The sequence below is a fragment of the Mesoplodon mirus genome (genome assembly GCF_964341445.2).
Source record: "Mesoplodon mirus genome assembly, chromosome: 9".
Taxonomy (NCBI): domain Eukaryota; kingdom Metazoa; phylum Chordata; class Mammalia; order Artiodactyla; family Ziphiidae; genus Mesoplodon; species Mesoplodon mirus.
Window position 1 is genome coordinate 74,382,358 of NC_138985.1, and position 18,696 is coordinate 74,401,053.

An 18,696-nucleotide genomic window follows, 5' to 3' on the forward strand; every position below is an offset into this window, starting at 1 on the left:
CACTGATGGCTGATGGCAGGGGTGCCCCCCTCTCAAGGAAGAAGGCAAACGGCCTCTGCAGAAAACATTGCCCAGAACCAGAGTGAAAGCCCAGAGACCTGCTGTGGTTGAGTGCTCAGATTTCACTCACAGCTAGCTTTCGTATTTTTGAAGCATCCAGGTAACAGAGGTAGCCCTTGGCTTCAGGCCCCCCAGCTGTAATCACATTATTGACCTCCCACCCAACCTCCTTGAGGAGGCATCTTGACATAGACTGGGAATGGGGTGGGGTCTCAATGGGCCCACATTACCCGATGCATAGAGATCCTGGGTCCCCTAAAAGAGGATACGGCATGCTGGCTGGTAGAGAAACTCATTATTCCCTTGGCTACCCACACCTTCACTGAGGAGGCTGGGAGAGAAGACTCCTCTGAGCAGCAGAGTTCTAACCTTCCCTTCTCTGCTGGTTTTCTACCCTTGACTGGATAGAGTGGATTGTTTCCTGGCAGTTCAGGCTCCTTGGAGTCTGTGATCTATCAGCATCTTGACTGCTTCCTCTTAATGCAGTGCTGGCCAGCTGTCCTAGGTGACATCTGAAACATCGGCATTGCAGAAAAACACTTGGGGGCCGGCAACACAGACAACCTCTGTAGGGCGGCTCTGGCTCTCTCCATTAGGTGAAAACTGTTCAATTTATAATGTCTAGGTCCACTATAAAAAATGGAACCATGTCCATTTCTGTGGCTAGTGTTAGATGCTTCTATTTTTTTAAATCACATTTCCAGTAATTACAATGTTTTTTTCAGGGATGTTGTAATCGGATATTGGGGAAGGTTTGTCTTCGCCCTTTATGACTTGAGATTCTTGAGGCCATTCCCATCTCTCATTGCTGCCCTTGCTACCCAAGCCTCTGCTGCTGTAGCTCACTCATACTTGCCCTATTTCCAGGAATTTTTCTCCTTCTGTATCACTCACATTCTATAGCTTTTGAAGGCAATGATAGGAAAAGCCCAAAGAAGTTGGGTTAGCGTAGGCCAAATTGAGTAGAGGTACAACAAGAAAGCTAGGTTTGTCTATTTTACCTTTCTTCTTGAATTCCTGATGTTAAAAGCTATCCTGCAATCATGACCTTCATTCATTTAACAAGTATTTATTATCTACGTTTGTTTAGAGAATTGAGAAAGAAGCACATAGCTGCATTATTTTAGTAAAAGCTAGCATCGTTGTAAAAAAAAAAAAGAGAAAAGTCAAGCAAATATCCTAAAAGTTTTTTCAGGATGGACTTATGCAATTCGTGGCTGGCTTGAGGTTTTATGAAATCACTTTGCTCATTTGGGGTAATCTCCTCCACCTCGACATTCTGGCAGATGGGGAGGTATACTTGCCATCTGTCTTTATTTTTCTAACCCCTCCACAGGACGCTGCAAAGTAGGCACCACGGGGACATCCCACACTGCCAACTCCATTCTTTCACCCAAATGCTTGCTGCTTCTCTGCCTGGATCCCCGGCGGGGAGAGAGGCTGGCATGGGTCTCTGGCTGATATGTGCCTGCCCTTTGGCTCCTTGGAAAAGGAAGAGCAGGACTGGGCTGGAGGGCCCTCTGCGTGTACAGCTTCTGCTGAAAAAGTGCAGTTTCAGGGATTTTGGGCTCTTGGACTAAAAGACTCTTTCTGAAGGTATTTTTTACACAGTATAACCAGCTTGCTCTCTGTCCCCTCCAGCGAGACAGGATCCAGAGGTTGGAGAGGCACTGGCTGATCTGACCATAGGTTTGTTCTGTTTTGTGATGGAACTGGGGGTTGAAGCTCATTGCTTCTCCTTCCATAAGCTCCTTGAAGTTAGGGACGGTGGCCTCTTTGCCATCATTTCCCAGAGCCAGGCCAGGCACACGGCTTGGCATTTCATAGGTCGTCAATACGTACGTTTAAAAGTGAATTCATAAAAGAAAGCAAATAAGGCAAGTGTGGACTGTAGAAAGAGTACAGAATTTAGTCAGAGAACCCGGACGGGCTCTCAGCTTTGCTGCTCAATAGCAGCAGAAGCAAGTTCCTTACCTAACCTTGCTGAACCTCAATTTCCTCATCTGTAAAATGGGACCAATCACATTTGCTTCTTACGGCTGCTCTGGGGATGACCTGATATAGAGACTGGTGTGGCTCTTGGCTTACGGAAGGTTTTGGGGGTGTTTACTATTTACTGGAGAGTTCCAGGTGGGTCATTACAGCTACCTTGGGTCCGCAGCATGTAGTCTTGGCAGACTTGGGGTTCTACGGACAGTGGTAAAGCAGTCTAGGGGCTGCCAAGGAAGGGCATATCAGTATCTCTGGATCGCAGTGTGGTATCTCCTGCCCTGAACTCACTACACCTCCTTCACCATAAGAGTTCTGGAGCTCTCATGGAGGTATCCATGAGGGCAAACACACATTCATAATATGGAACCATGTTTTTAACACAGGCTTAGAAACTTGGTGAGTGAAGTACGAGAAAGCAAAAGGTGGGCAGTGAACAGGGTGGCCTGCTTCTAGCACCTCTTGGGTTGGAGTCCAGCTCTGCCATCCGTCGATTAATTGGGCAAGTCATGTCACCTCTCTTGGCTTTGCTTTTCTGTTTTACTAAAATGATGGGTGGGTGGCGACTGGGGAGTTGTTTTAGATCTGATCTCACCTTTTTTTTTTTTTCTTTTTGGCCACGATCACAGGACAGATGGCATTCACATGTGCAGCATATTCTTAGGGGTATGCACAGACTTCGAGAAGCCTTCCAAAATGTTGTGGGGGACTGAAGGCATTCAACATTTTGAAATCACTACTGATATTAGCAGTTTAGCAAAACTACTTTCTTACGATGGGCCATGGGCATAAATAGGATTGGCTGTGAATAACGTGCAGTTTCTTTGCAAAGTTCCAAGTCTATGCTGTCTCGACCACGTGGGTAGGTAAATCAGAATATGAGTGAGGAAGCTGTTCTTATGAGATAGCTGTGATTTTGCCTTATTTTATTTAAAAAGCCATGATTCTCAATCTTGGATTTTTGATTGGCACTAACATATTTCTTGTGGTATAACTTAGAGTTGATCGTGACACACTCCTTTGTTATGAATCAGAGCAAAGAATGAATGGGTCAGATATTCTTAAAGTCTTTCTGCTTTGCAGCTTGGTTTTGTTGATTTCACATGTGTCTAGGACTTGCTAAGACAGGGAAATTCAGTTCCACAGCACGCTACTGTAATGGAGTGGATCGAGTTGAGAGGACAGGGAAACTCAAAGTCAAAGAACTTTCCAAACCTTTCTCAGTAACTCACCTGTTGCAGACATCATTTCCAATCATGGCGTATATGACAATGGCTGGTTGGTCCAACAGCTGGTTCCTAGACAAACTGAGAACCCATAGATGGAATCTGAATGTCAAACACTTGGAAGCCTAGCTGTGAATCTGTGTATGACCATCTTCTTGATAACGTTTTGCTATTTTTCTTTCATTCTAGTATCACCATTCCCATTTCCCCTCTTCTCTATAAATTTTAACCCACTTTTCCATTAGGAAAAGACCACATAAATGCATAGAACTAAAAGAGTAGATTGAAGTCTCCCGTAGGGGGACACACTACCATCTTTATAGCATGTTTCACAGAATTTGTCATGAATAAACACAGGTGAGTTATCTGAGTTACTTGTGTCCAGACGTGTAGGACATTATTACAGCTGTGGACCTGTGGTCAACTTTGAAAAATCAAGGGTTTATCAAGGTTTCTATTCTGGACACCCAAGGCCTTGCTTCTGAATTTTAAGTCCAATACAAGCTCAAACTTGTTTTCTTGTTCATAAAGCAGGATTAAGAAGCAATACTTTGGCCAGAACTAAGTTTTACCCACTTTGTATGCATTTTTATGGACACATGTAAATTAATCACTTCCTATGGTCAAGAAGTGACAACTTCCCAGTGTATGGAAACTGACTAACAAGTTATGGATGCTCAGTATAAGTGGTTACTGGGTAACAACAGAGAGTTTTTATTCATTTTTCAAAATAGAAACCTAACTTAAAAACAACTTCTTATATCCCTCCCTCTTCCACTTACCTTTCTATAAATCTCTCCAGGCTTTGGGAAGATGCACCTTAAAATTAAGAAAATAATTAAAGTTAGTAACTTCAATTCAGCACCATTAGTATGAGAGTTTGATTGATTGCCTGAAATCATGGAGGAAGCATCACTGTACACTCAAAGGTCATCCAAACCATCATGCTGATGGGAATGACTTCATCCTGCACCGCTCCTTAATGGGTCTTCTGTTTGCTTGGCATTATAATTAACATAATCCTAAAAGTTTTAGATTCACAGGTTTCAAGACATTTCCTAAGCATGAATGGGTACACTTTCTAGTAGATGTGAGAAAAAGGTATAAATCTATCAGCAAAGACAGAAACTACCCAAAGATTAAGGAATGAGTTGAGGGATGAGAGGTACAGTAAAAAGGGTTATTTGAGAACTGCCCATCTCCCTAAAAATCCCCATTTAATTGCCTGCCAGCATTCCTGCTCACTCCTGAGGCTCCTCCTGACTGGCTGGCCTGTGCAAGGTTTAGATTGTAGAGCTGAAATATTTCAGCTCCTGTAGTGACATGCATAACCATCCTACCCCCACCCTTGTTACCACCTGTCATGCATCTCCTATATGAAAATTATATTTATTGAATACTCATTTTATTATAGACACTCTGTTAAGCACTTATATTATTAGTTCATTTAGACCTTAGCACCACTGTACGAGGTAGGCATAGTAGTATCCCCATTTTATAGATGAGGAAACTGAAGCTCACTTAAAGTGACTTGCCCACAGGCACACAACTAATCATTCAGAGAGCTGCAATTCAAACTCAGTCCTTTCTGTGAGGCTGAGCTCTGGTTCCTTGTGTGACAGTGCTTCTCTAGACTGGGTGTCTAGAAAGGGTGAACCCAAATAGGTTTAGTGTTTCTTTGTCCCTTGGAAGACAGTCTGCAGCAATTAGTGAGTAATCCTCAGATGGGTGGTACAATTCAAGGGGCAAGGAAGATTTTCCTGTAACTTCCAGCTTTGGAAGCTTGGGGGGAAGGCCAGTGGGTGTTCCTGCAGATCCACATGGGAGAAAGGGCAGTGCACACCCATGAGGAGCGTGCTGGCCCATGTCCCCTCAAAACCGTGTGACCATGCAGGGACTACCTCCTTTTCCACATACTGCTAGATGCAAGCTGTATGGGCAGCACTGATGTTCTCTTGGCTGATTCAGGAATGTTAGTACGATAAATGAATATCGCTTTATTTCCCCTCTTATTGTGGTAAAATATACAACACATAAACGTAACCATTTTAACCCATTCTGAGTGTGCGATTCAGTGGCGTTAAGTATCAATACAGTCATATTGTTGTGCAAACATCACCACTATCCATCTCCAGAATTTTTCTGTCATCCCAAATTGAAGCCCTGTATCCATTAGAGAATACCCCTCCCACAGCCTCTGATAGCACCATTCCACTTTCTGTTGGTATAAATGTAACTATTCTGGGTACCTCATATAGGTGGAATCATACCATATTCGCCTTTTCGTGTCTGGCTTATTTCATTTAGCATAATGTTTTTTTGTTTGTTTGTTTTGTTTTGTTTTTTTGTGGTACGCAGGCCTCTCACTGTTGTGGCCTCTCCTGTTGTGGAGCACAGGCTCCGGACGCGCAGGCTCAGTGGCCATGGCTCACGGGCCCAGCTGCTCCGTGGCATGTGGGATCTTCCTGGACCAGGGCACAAACCCATGTCCCCTGCATCAGCATGCGAACTCTCAACCACTGCATCACCAGGGAAGCCCTAGCATAATGTTTTTAAAGTGCATCCACTTGCAGCATGTGTCAGAATTTCCTTCCTTTTGAAGACTGAATAATATTCCATTGTATGTACATACCACATTTTGTTTATCCATTCATCTGCTGAAGGGCATTTGGGTTGTTTCTACATTTTGCTATCGTGAATATGCTGCTATGAACATTGGTGTGCAAGTATCTGTTTGAGTCCCTACTTTTTAGGTAACTGAAATTGTTGGACCATATGGTAATGCTATGGTTAATTTTTTTTTTAGGAATCATCACACTGTCTTTGTTTCCTTTTTGTAGTGAGGCGGGGTAGTATTAAATATGCACACAGACATACAAGTTAAGGGCAGTCATTTCAGCTCAGCACACGTGCATTCATTCACCCTCTCCATTCATTTGTTGAGCACTTGCCATGTGCCTTGCACATAGTAGGGAATTAGCAGATGAGTTGGACACAGCCTCTATACCTGAGGATTACCATCTGTGGGGTTAGACACATAACTGAGCACTGGTGAAAGGTTTAATGCAACCAAACCCAGAAAACTCAATGTGATTTGAGCCTATTATCTTGCCTCAGAGAAGGTGCCAGATTTCACAACACCGAGTCATAAACATAGAGACCCAAAGTATTTCTGGGTGTGAGATGGCTCCCTCTTGCTCCCAAGAGGGAAGAGAAGGAGGGCAGCCATTGGGAGCCTACGGTGGCTCACTCATCTCATCGTCTGGGCCCTTCATCCAGTGCCAGTCCCAGGACTCTCATCTTCCCATTTTCAGTAAACTAATAAATCAGGAGGTGTTTAATTCTCACTCTGATTTTTCTCTTAATGAGAACTGAACACTAATGAAAGCTCAAGCCATGAGTGGGAAAAAAAATTAAAGGACCAGGTCAGGCCAATAGTTTTCCTCATTATCCAGAGTACAACTGGGCATGTGAGGTGCAGAGCGCCCACAGAGCTTGAGGGAAATGGAAATGAAAACCTGTCATGGCGTGCCGCATGGGCAGCCCCTCCCTGGACCCACATCCCTACACCCCTCTGATGCTCAGGGCAAAGACGGCAGGCCAATGGCAACGGCTTACGGTGGATTTAAAAGCAGCAATCACAAACAGCCACCCAAAGAGAGAGGAAGTGCCCACTCTTCCTTACCCAAATGTTTATTTTTTCTGGTGGGTGTTTACAACAGGAGCACAGAATTTTCTTTGCTCCAGAGTTGGGGCACCTTCCACGATTTCCATTTCCTTTTGGAAAGCTCAGTTTTATGAGATTATGTAATGAGTTTATGTAATTCCCATGTCACTTTCTTTTCTTAGTCCCCCTTTCCTGTTGTTCTGCTATCCCTTTGCCAGCCCCATCATCATTTGCTGTCTCTCTCCCTCCCAAGCTCTCTTTTCTCTCTCCTCCTGTGTAGAGACTTCCTCTCGGCTGCTGATTTTGTTACGGCTGCTGCTACTATTACAGAAAATACTTAATAAAGTAGTTGGAACAGGAAGATGTAAGCAGGAGAGAAAGATAGCTTCTAGCCTGTGGGATGAGACAAAACAAGGTGAGCATTTGAAGAACTGGTGCTACCCTTAAGAGGTCCATACCTGGTCTCTACAATAATAGTTCAGAGAAATGGAAAAGTTTTGACTCTGAAATAGGGACATTTAATTTATTTGTCAAGGTGGTACAATGGAGAATCTACCTGTCCCCAATTAAGAAAAGAATAGGGTCCTTATTGGCCACAAAAGTCTGAATTCTGGCTCATTCAGTCCCTTTTATTTATTTACTTATTATTTTTATTTTTTTTGTGGTTACGCGGGCCTCTCACTGTTGTGGCCTCTCCCGTTGCGGAGCACAGGCTCCGGACGCGCAGGCTTAGCGGTCATGGCTCACAGGCCTAGCCGCTCCGCGGCAAGTGGGATCTTCCTGGACCGGGGCACGAACCCGTGTCCCCTGCATTGGCAGGCAGACTCTCACCCACTGTGCCACCAGGGAAGCCCCTCATTCGGTCCCTTTTAAATAAGGCATAGTGTATTGCAAGTAAAGAAGGGTTTCCCATAATCTCAGCACCGGTTGTCTTTCATGAGTAAATTTCAGCTTACATTCCTACTGCTGGATCAGTGTTGACCACAGAAGCAAGTGCTTCATATTCTGGACATTCGAATCAACTGGTAAGACACTCTTAACGGTCTTCTAAATAAGCCTGTAATTTTTTTGTTTATGTGCCTGGCCCAGAGTACATGCTCAGTCTCAACTTCTTCATGGGGTATATTTAAGTATAAGTATAATAGTTCTTCTTAACTTAATTAGTTCATTCAGCAACATTTATGGAGTACTTACTATGTGCCAGGCATTGTAATAGATGCTGGGGACACATCAGTCAATAGAAAAGATATGGTCCCTGTTTTTGTGAGGCTTAAGAGTTATTCATAAGTAATGAACATCAAGTGTTAGGGATTCTGAAAAGCCCTGAAGAAGTGGTATTAAGCTGAGCACTGAAAGAAAAGTAGGTGCTTCTTCTCTTGAAGTCCTAAGAGAAGAACTTGGCAACGAATTCCCAATAAAATATCTGATGCTTTCTAGACACGACTCAGAAACAAATCTCTAGTTGAATGCCATCTTTGTTATAAACTCTCTGAATAGGACAGAGGCAGATCCAGGTTTTGGGTTCTGAAGATTATACAATTTGGAGGACCCTCTTTAAGGAAAAGAATACAAAACACAAAAATGAGACCTGACACAAAGAGAAGCCAGAGTGCAAAGAGACGCAAGTCTTAATCCATTGTGGTTAAATATCTCAAGTTGGTAAATGTTACAAATCCATATGGTTACCAGGCAAGTGAGGGGCCCTCAGGCTTCAGCATCACTAACCTTATAACTCTGCCTCTTGGCACTCCGTAGACGTTGAGTGCAAAGTCTTGGAGCATCAGTGCTAGGTGGGACCTTTGAGAGTATGTGATCAGGTAGCCCACTTTACAGATGAGGCCCAGAGAGGGAAAGAGGCTTGCTCAAGGTCTAACAGCTAGCAATCAGCATCTCAGCTAGTAACCCATTTCACGTATCAATTACTAGACATTAGTAATGACTGAAACAGATTATTTTAGTTCTTAAATGAGAATATGTGAATTATAAGATCTAGTTCTTATATGAGAGCCCGTAAAAAGGACTTCGAGGTGCATTTTGCAACTACTGCTATAAAATTTTTTATCAGATAGTTCCAACATCTGACATCTGTTAGTTTTCTTTTCCCATGTGAGTTGAGATTTTTCTGGTTCCTTATATGCTGAGTAATTTTGGATTCTATCCTGGGCATCTTGGATATTATAAGACTCTGAGCCTTATACTTTTGTCTTATTAGGCAATCCACCCAGTTAGGTTCAGGTGGCAAGTTCTAACTAGCCTTCTGGGAGGTTATGATTTCAATGTCAGTTCCACTCTCAAAGCCTCTGTAGTGTTATTCTGATTTGTCTCATGTCTGTGCCACTGAGTGGCCATTCTGGGACCTGGGCAGTGGTCTATGTCCAAGTTGAGGTCTCAAAGTCTTTGGTATGCAATTAAGGATCAGATCTGTGCATGTGCAGCTCAAGAGGAAGCCCAGGAGTTCACACACAACTTTCTGGGGTTGCTTTCCCAAGCTCCTCTCTCTCTAGGAGCTCCTCGGTCCTTTCTAGTTCCCTGGGCTCCCCTCTTTGGTCCTTAAGCCCCAACTTCCTTTTCCCCACTCTCCTGTGCACGTCTCACAAATTAACTAGAGATGAGAGGACGGAGTGAGAAAATAAGCAATAGGGGATCTGCTCCACCCTCCAGGGAGCACAGCTCTTCTAACTGGAGAGACTGTTCCCCCACCCAGAATTCTAGACACCTCACTGCTGCGCTGTCACTGCAAAGAGACCCCTTTCCCACTTCCAGAGTGAGAACTAGAGGGTTTCTTCTGATGCCATCTCTCCATGCCACTGTCCACTTCTGGGTTTGGGGCAGCACTGAGTCTAGGTTGGGAGATATCAGAGGACAACAAAATGCCAACTGCTGGTTTGGCTGTACTCCTTATTCTGGTTTGATTCTTCAGTCGGCTACTATTTTCTTTCCAGGGTCCTCCAATACCTTTTCCATATCGTCTGTCCAGGTTTTATAGCTGCATTCAGTGGGACGGACAGGGTGGAGTCTGCTTACTCCATTATACCCGGAACCAGGAACCAAATGCATTATAGAGAGTATAAATAGTTCATGAAAAATGTGGTGTCATACATTGACCTAAAATCAATCTAATAATGCCATTTAACTCTAATTAGATTTTAAATAATACAGATTTTGCTTATAAACTTAGGAAGCATTTTGAAGAGTGCGATTTGTATAATCCAGTTAAAAAATCAGCCATGAGAAACTTAAATTCCTTGTTTTCTCTAAAAATCTTTGCTTGCAATAAGCAGAAATATTCAGACTAATACACTGACCATCAGCTCAAAATAGTAGGTACTTAATAACTGTTTGTTGTGACAATTTCTGATGGTGTTTCTACTACCGAAAATGCTTTCAAATTCACAAGCGTGGTTCTGAATTTCTGTGACAAACTAGATACATGATTCCCCCAAACATGTATTTTTAAAAGAATATAACAGCCTTCCCAGAGCGGCTCTAATCTACCTCCTGGTCTCAAAACTTGACATAATTTCACAAGTAGCCTTCAACCATGCTGAACTTCTCTCTCCTTCTTCCCTAAAGATATTTTGCCCTTGGAGCATCAATGCACTGAGTCACCAACTCCCCATGGTTTCTGGATTGCTATTTTTTTCTGCAAGGCTCTCTGCTCAAATGTATCTTCTCTGAAGTTTTCCACTCCTTCTCCAGGCAGAGCTGTGTCTCTCATCTCCAGAGACCTCAACCTACCTCTATTTATTTTACAAGAACCATAATTTTTCCTTCTTTGTCTCTCTTTTCTGTTTACTTATGATCTCCTTGAAGGCAGGGACTTTGTCTTGTTCACCTTTCTGTTTCTAGGAGCTATTGCAATATTGGAGAGGAAAGAGAGGGAGTGGTGGGGCAAAATCAAATGGAAAATGAGAGGAAGGGAAGTAAAAGAGAAGACCAGAGGTAAAAGGCACCTCCCAAGATGCTTTGAAACTGACAAAACCCCGGCAAGTTCCTTTAAACTATCCACACAAGTAGCAGTGAGCTTTCCCTATGATGTCCTTTATCTCAAGTCCTAAACAAAAGGGATCGATTGAAAGGAGACCCCTTAGGACTTCAGGAGCCCTTGCCATTGACAATCACATACAAAAGTGTAAGATATTTGCTTCTGAATCTGTCCTCTTCAGGTGTGCTGATTCAAGAGGTACAGGATGAAAATCTTGATCTAACAGAAGAATAGAAAGCATACACTCTTCATATTATAATCATTGTCAGATGCCTTGCTCCTACTTGGATGAGTTGCATGGAACAAGCAGAAGCCAGGAAGGGCTGCATAAATAAGTCCTAAGAAATAGTCCCATTGGAATCAGAATGTCTCCATTCTTTAATGATTCTTTGGAATTCCAGAAAGTATTAAAAATTGGAATGATGTCCTCTAATAAAAGGAGGGAAATGTGTCCCTCTGTATAAAATGTGTCACACTGAAATGTTTCTCTTTCAAAAGTTTCTATTATAATTAAACATTGTATCTTGGAGATATTTTTGGTCTTTGAGAGAGAGAACAAGTTTTGATGCCTGTAGCCCTGTAAGCATTTGCCTTTTAGATCAAGCATCTCAAAAATCGGTATTAAAGTCTTTCTTTGTTGTTGTAACCACACTGGATCATGGCTCCCAAACAAAAATGTCCTAGTTGTTTTGTTATAAGTAATTTCTGTTATCTCCTGTCAACATCTTGGGTTGAGACCAAATATTCTGCCCAGTGGTTGGGTTCATTAAATAATTACTGAGGGCCTATTTCTGTTTGGCAAAGGTGACTTCTTTGCTTCTTCTAATACTCTGTGCCTTTAGAAAAAATTGTCTTAACATTTTCATTTTGAAATGATTTCCAAAAAGTTGAAATAATTTCCAAAACTCAAAATAATTTACAAAAAGTTGCAAAAATAGAACAAAGGATTTGCACATACCCTTTCATCCAGATTCCTTAAATGTGAACATCTTTCATAATCATAGTGCAATGATCAAGATCAGGAAATTCACATTGGTACAATATGTTGTCTACACTAAAGACCTCATTCATATTTCACTATTGCCCCATTAATGACCAGGGCCAGGATCCAATTCAGGATCACATGTGTTTAGTTTCATGTCTGTTTAGCCTCGTTTAATCTGGGCTGATTCCTTAGTCCTTCTTTGTCTCTCATGACCTTGACACTTTTGAAGGGTACTGGCCAATTATTTTATAGAATGTCTTCAATTTGGGTTTGTCTTATGTTTCTTCATGATTTAATTCTGGTTATGACTGAATAGAGGCAAGAATACAGTAGCAGTTGCTCAGTTAGTTTAAGGAACAAAACATTTTTTCTTCCAATACAGAGATCTTACGGGGTGGGAGGTGTATAAAAATATAAGCCCTTGTATGTATAACTGAATTCAGCTAAGCCTGGATTAATACTCATTTGCAGTTTTTCTCTTCATCCTTCTTTTACTTTTTCCTTGCCTCTATCCCTTTCTGAGAGGACCACTTTTGATAAAGAAGGCTGACACAGAATGCTGGATCAAGGTATCTAATTCTGACATTCACCTGCCTCCAGGGCAGGTACTGGCTGTCCTAGACAGCAAGATAGTGGTTTTAGCAGCTAGAATCCAAAAGGGGGACAGTATGGCATGGTGGGGAGCAGGGACAGACATGCTCTGGTGTATCTGGTAGGAGATGGACACGAGTTTAAACTCTACCAAGCTAATGGACCTTGGGCAAGTTACTTAACTTTGCTGTGGGGTTTAAATGGGGATAGAGTGTGTAAAGTACTTAGCATAATGTCTGGCTTAGAGAAGGTACTTTCTATGGACTGAATATTTGTTTCTCTCTAATCATACATTGAAATCTAATCCCCATAGTGATGGTATTTGGGGGTGGGGCTTTTGAGAGGTGATTAGATCGTGAAGATGTGCCCTTATAAGAAAAAATGCCGTTCTAAGAAGAAGCCAGAGAGCTGGCTCACTCTCCTTCTGCCATGCCGCCAGGGGCTGCAACGAGAAGTCAGCAGTTTGCAACCTGGAAGAAGGCTCTCATCAGAACCTGCCCATGCAGGCACCCTGAGCCTCCAGACCTGTGGGAAATAAATTTCCGTTTATAAATTACCCACTGTGGTACTTGGTTAAAGCAATCTGAACTAATTAAGCAGTACTTAGTATTAGCTAAAGTCTATAAAAGTAATAATAACAATAGCCACTTCAAACAACTCTCCAGCTGAATCTGTCCATCCTGCTAACAGATGCCTTAGAGGGCTGTGCCCTGACCAACGGTCCTTGGCAGTATTTCTTTCTTTTTTTTTTTGAAGATGTTGGGGGTAGGAGTTTATTAACTTATTTATTTATTTTTGCTGTGTTGGGTCTTCGTTTCTGTGCCAGGGCTTTCTCGAGTTGTGGCAAGCGGGGGCCACTCTTCATCATGGTGCGCTGGCCCCTCACTGTCGTGGCCTCTCTTGTTGCGGAGCACAGGCTCCAGACACACAGGCTCAGTAGTTGTGGCTCACGGGCCTAGTTGCTCTGCGGCATGTGGGATCGTTCCAAACCAGGGCTCGAACCCATGTCCCCTGCATTAGCAGGCAGATTCTCAACCACTGTGCCACTAGGGAAGCCCCGTTGGCAGTATTTCTGAGAGAAACACGATTAGCTGCCTGGAGACTGGAAGGACATCAACCTGTTCCTTCTGGCTTGGAGTAAGGCCTGAAGAGTGGTGTCTCTGTGCCCAGGACAAGCTCCTTCGACAGTTCTTGTGCTTGTTGAGGAATCAAAATCCTCTCAGTCAGGCTTAAGAGCAAGAGGGATTTCTCCCCCATGTCTACTCTTGTTAGAACACCTCCCAGAGGCAGCTTCTGTCCCTCTGCTGGATGCCCAGGGCCTGGTAAACTCTCAAGAGCTATTCCTCACTTTCGAACCCTCTGACCTGTTGTGCATCAAAGTCCTAGTTCACTTTTCCTTGAATAGTTGCTGACCATTAGACTTGGGACGGGGTTGAACTCTCAAATGGCCACAGGGACCAGGTAGCTAAGTCCATGTGCAAATGGAACAGAGTGGGAACCTTGGCCAAACACACAGCACATGATCCACCTGAAGGGGAGGCCACTACTCAGTGCCAGCCCATTGTTGCCAGGCAGAAGCATGGCTGTTTACCAGAACTGCTGATTTTCTAAGATAAATAGGAAATTGGATTTTTATGTAAAATCTCTTGATTATTAAACATCAGCAATAAACCACATTAAAAAAACAAAAAACTTAAACATGGAGTGAGTCTGAGGATTGCTAGTCTAAGACACTCTGATTTAGGATTTCAGAATCATAGAGCTTGGATGGACATTGATTATCCTGTTTAAGTCCTTTATTTCAGGGAAACTGAGGCTCAGAATGGGGAAGGGACTCACTGAGGTTATAGAACCAGCCATTGAGGGGTCAGGACTTGAACATGGTCTAGGCATGCATTAACGTTTAGTCTTTTTATCCTCTGTGTCTATCACAGCGACTGGTGCTCAAAAATAACTGTAGAATTAAGGAAGGCATGAAGGATCATTCTCATGAATCTGGGGCTCGCCTCTCCTGGTTTTTCACTGGAGAGCAACAAGAGAGAGTTGTATTATCGTGTGGGATATGAATAAGGTTGTTTTCTTTGCTCATGTGATTCACATGTGAATCTCATGTGATTCATCCCAGAGCAGCGATGTGTAGGAGAAACAGTCCAAGCATCATGAGAAGGAGCCCTGAGCTGGACTCACAGTTGTCATGGACACGATGTGATGTCCCACATCATGTAGAAATCCCCTCTCCTCTGCCATCCCCTCCCTCACTCTGATTCTGCTCCAAGGCCTCCTCCTCAATTTGCCTTAGAAGCTCTTCCCTCACCCCTTCGCTGCCCAGCTTTCTCTTCTCTTCACCCCACCCACTTAGACTTCCTAAGACTTTATCCTGTAGATGGTCTGAGTATGAATTCTCAGGCTGCCCTGAATTTTGCCCCTTTGTTTCTAGTTTCTCCTGGTCTGTCAGATTCTCTCCCATTCTTCAGATGGTTTAACAAAAGGCTAAACAAGGGAACGAGCAAGATGAAGTTTTTTGGGGGGTGTGAGGGATGGAGGGTGGGTAGAGAAGTTAAGAAGTTCAAGACTGAATTTGGTTTGTAGCAAAGGGATTGGGGTGAGGCTGGGTAGGTGAGGCTGCAAACACATGCACTTTCGCAAGTGTTAAAATTCTCCCTTTTTCATATCTATATACTTGCAGTTAGTCCCTTACTCCCCACTCTCCCACTAAGTGGGTGAGCATATGCGTGCACAGAGAGGGGTGACCTCTCACTGTATGGATGGGCCCCTCCAAGAAGACATGCTCTTCAGCACTTTTGACTTTCTGAAAACAAAACAACCCCAAACAGGTGTTGACACCAAGGTTTTGCTAAACTTGCAAAAATAAAATGAGGAAGGCTGCAAGTGAAAAAGACATTCTGTTTCAAGCCAGTAAAGTCCTGCTTGCAAACTGTAAAGAGATCCTTGGTGTGGCCTCTAAGACCATCAGAGTGCCCTCCCCTGCAGGCTGTGTGGCCATGGAGACTCAAGGCTGGGATTTGCTTGTTTCGTAAGCAGATGAGTCTTGTTTACTTTGGAAGTAGATGCCTTACGAATTTTTCTTTACTTTAAAATACATATTGATATTGAATATCATGTTAACATTTGCTTTTCTTCTACCTTTTATTTTAGATGAAGCATAATCTTGTCCCTCATGGTTTTTGCCCACCATGGAGGTATTCAGTTTGGCAAAAGATTACTGTGTGTGCTCTTCTTCTCTTCAAAGGTTAAATGTAACTCCTGAAAGTTATTTAGTTTAAAAAAAAGTGTGTCAGTGTGACAAGTCCCTACTATGTGCAGCAGAAGCTCAGCTCAGGGCTGGGAGTACAAATTCGGTTCCCATGCAGCTTGTCCTCACCGTCAGACTGGGAAGCCAGACTTAAAGCAAATGACTCAGCTACAGGCGAGGAAAGGCAACAACAGAGGCAGGGACAAAGGGCTTATGTGAGGGCTGAATAAAAGCTAATACTGGGCTTCCCTGGTGGCGCAGTGGTTGAGAGTCCGCCTGCCGATGCAGGGGACACGGGTTCGTGCCCTGGTCTGGGAAGATCCCACATGTTGCGGAGCGGCTGGGCCCGTGAGCCATGGCCGCTGAGCCTGTGCGTCCGGAGCCTGTGCTCCGCAATGGGGGAGGCCGCAGCAGTGAGAGGCCCGCGTACCGCAAAAAAAAAAAAAAAAAAAGCTAATACTTATTGAGTCCTCTCTGAGCACGAGGCCTAAGGCCTGAGAACTTTGATGAGGTCCCAAAGATTGGAACGTGCAGCACGGGTATAGGAGGTGCTTTTGGGGTCCACGTTTGCTGTGTTGGCCTCCCCAGCTGAATATTGACTGGCGTCCACGCCTGAAGCTCTAGTCTCTGAGGGGTGATCATTGCTGGGGAGAAGATGACATCCCTCATCTGCTTCTGCTCCTTCCAACGTGTTCTAGAGCTTCTAGCTCAAGCAGCCAAGGCTTGTTCTCCAGCCCCTTCCACCCACAGCTTCCACCTCTTGCCTCACCCATCAGCAGGGGTCTTCCACTGCCCCACCCTCAGTTCTCACACTGTCCCCTTAACCCTGCCCTTGCCCATTGTCTCCTCCAGCCTCTCTAGGGGAGCCCCGAGCCTGCTCCCCAGGCTGCACCCGCCTCCCATTCCCCAGGGCTCCCTCTGCAGTCCCCTCATTTCTCCTCTAGCCTTCACCCCAGATCCCCTCTGTCAATCTTAGATCTGCCAGCTACCAGTTTCCATCACTGCCCACTCCTATCCCTAGCCCAGCTTCTTCCTCCCAGAGGAAGCCCCTTTCTTTCTGCCAGATTCTCCTGGTGGGGCTGGCAGCCCCTCCCCTATCCCCATTACCTTCCTGCTTGCTACTGTTCCCAGGGGCCAGGAAACTCAATGCTAGATGTCCTTCTTTCTGCCCTTGAACTCTGGAAGCCACAGGCCTTCCCAACATGGACATGTTTTGTTTTGTTTTTTTGCGGTACATGGGCCTCTCACTGTTGTGGCCTCTCCCGTTGCGGAGCACAGGCTCTGGACGCGCAGGCTCAGCGGCCATGGCTCACAGGCCCAGCCGCTCCACAGCATGTGGGATCTTCCCGGACCGGGGCACGAACCCATGTCCCCTGCATCAGCAGGCAGACTCTCAACCACTGCGCCACCAGGGAAGCCCTGGACATGTTTTTTTTTTTTGATTTTTCAAATCTACTTGCTTCTTTAAACAAAAATTTATATTGAAAAAGTGACTGAGTTTTTACAACGCTGAGTAAATAACAGGGCAGGTGGCATGTGAAGTTAGCAAGAAAGATGGACGATCAGGAAGCACTGTATTTCCCCATTCAACCTTACCACGGCCCAGTGAAGTTCAAGTATGGACTGCTATCACCCCCATTTTGCAAAGGGAGCCCCATCTGGGTTTTGTGATGAATTCTTATATGTCATGTGACATAGTTTAAGGAATTGGCTTTATTGGGGGAAAGGACAAACTTACAAGGCTGGGTTTGTCCCCTTAACCCCATCATCCCACTGAGTTTGGGTGCAGCCTTTCCCCCAGGAGGGTGGGGTGAAGAATCCCATTGGAGCTGGCTTGTTGCAACAGCAACAAAGAATGAGATGCCGGCGTCGCCTTGGGCAATTGTGCTCATCCAGCCATGATCCCCGTTTTATAGATGTAGAAACGGACCAGAGAAATTTAACAATTTGTCCAAATCACACACCAATTCCAGGGCCTAAATTCAAAACCAGTCTGCTATTTTATACACAAAGAAAAAAGACTTTATGAAGTAACAAGGAGGGGAAGACCTCTGCTCTCTGTTCTCTGGGCTTCACCTTGTATCTCTGAGAAGTAAGGTGATATTCTGTGAGGACCCAGCCAACCCCCTGGTGTTTTGACCCTTTCCCCCTTCACCGCACTCCCTTCTGCTCCCCACCCAAGCCGTGTTGGCATGTTGGGAGCTGTAAGGGCTGCTGCAACCCATCTCCTTTGCTGATTGTAAAGAAGGCCTAGCAAGAAACTTCCTACGCTTAACCCTCCATGCCAGAGAATTAGTACCCAAATTAAAATGACTTCAACAGTTTACATTTTAAAATACCTTATAATCACTGGCAATGGTTCATGGTAGAGCTATCTATAGAAATTTTTGAGATCTTGTACATAAACCTCAAGAGGAAAATAGGAGCTGTTTCTTTAATTCTTATTACACAATTTTTAAGAAACACTTTCATATTCCATTCAACTCTTTCTTCCCTTTTTCCTCTTTCTCACTGGTTCTGAAAAATAAGTGTAGACATAAAAATGCAGGCTATAGAAAGCTGACTTTTTCTATATCTAATAAAAACCTTAGGGAGTAATTGAAATAATTTGGCACTGGCAGTCAGGTTACATGCTGCATAATATCAAAGGAAAAATCCATAGTGAGGAAAGCAGCAGAAAACAGGAAGATGTGCTGGAGAATACAGCCAGGACATTAACTAATGAGTAACTATGAGAAACTTAAAAAAATTTTTTTATAATTACATCCTTAGAAAAATAGTCAAGAAGCATCTTCAAAGAAGTTATACTAGACAAAGTGTATACTCTCTGTATTTCTAAGGATTTTGAATTTAAAGAAAAGAACAGAAATACTCCTCACCCCCAACTCCACCCCGGCATCTATTCATTAGATAAAAGTCTGACAGAAGCCATGGGTTTCA

The 18,696-nt window shown here is 43.9% G+C and overlaps 1 protein-coding gene across 2 annotated transcripts in view; it reads right to left on the bottom strand.

Annotated features, from left to right (window-relative positions):
• The window catches only part of AOAH (acyloxyacyl hydrolase), a 180,101-nt gene that overhangs the window by 32,797 nt on the left and 128,608 nt on the right, over positions 1 to 18,696 (bottom strand). For both annotated transcript variants that reach the window (XM_082632566.1, XM_082632567.1), the window contains exons 14-15: positions 4,058 to 4,094; positions 3,282 to 3,356 (exon numbers count right to left, since the gene is read on the bottom strand). In XM_082632566.1, the coding sequence (XP_082488692.1) occupies positions 3,282 to 3,356; positions 4,058 to 4,094 (112 nt within the window). The remainder of the gene's footprint in view (positions 1 to 3,281; positions 3,357 to 4,057; positions 4,095 to 18,696) is intronic.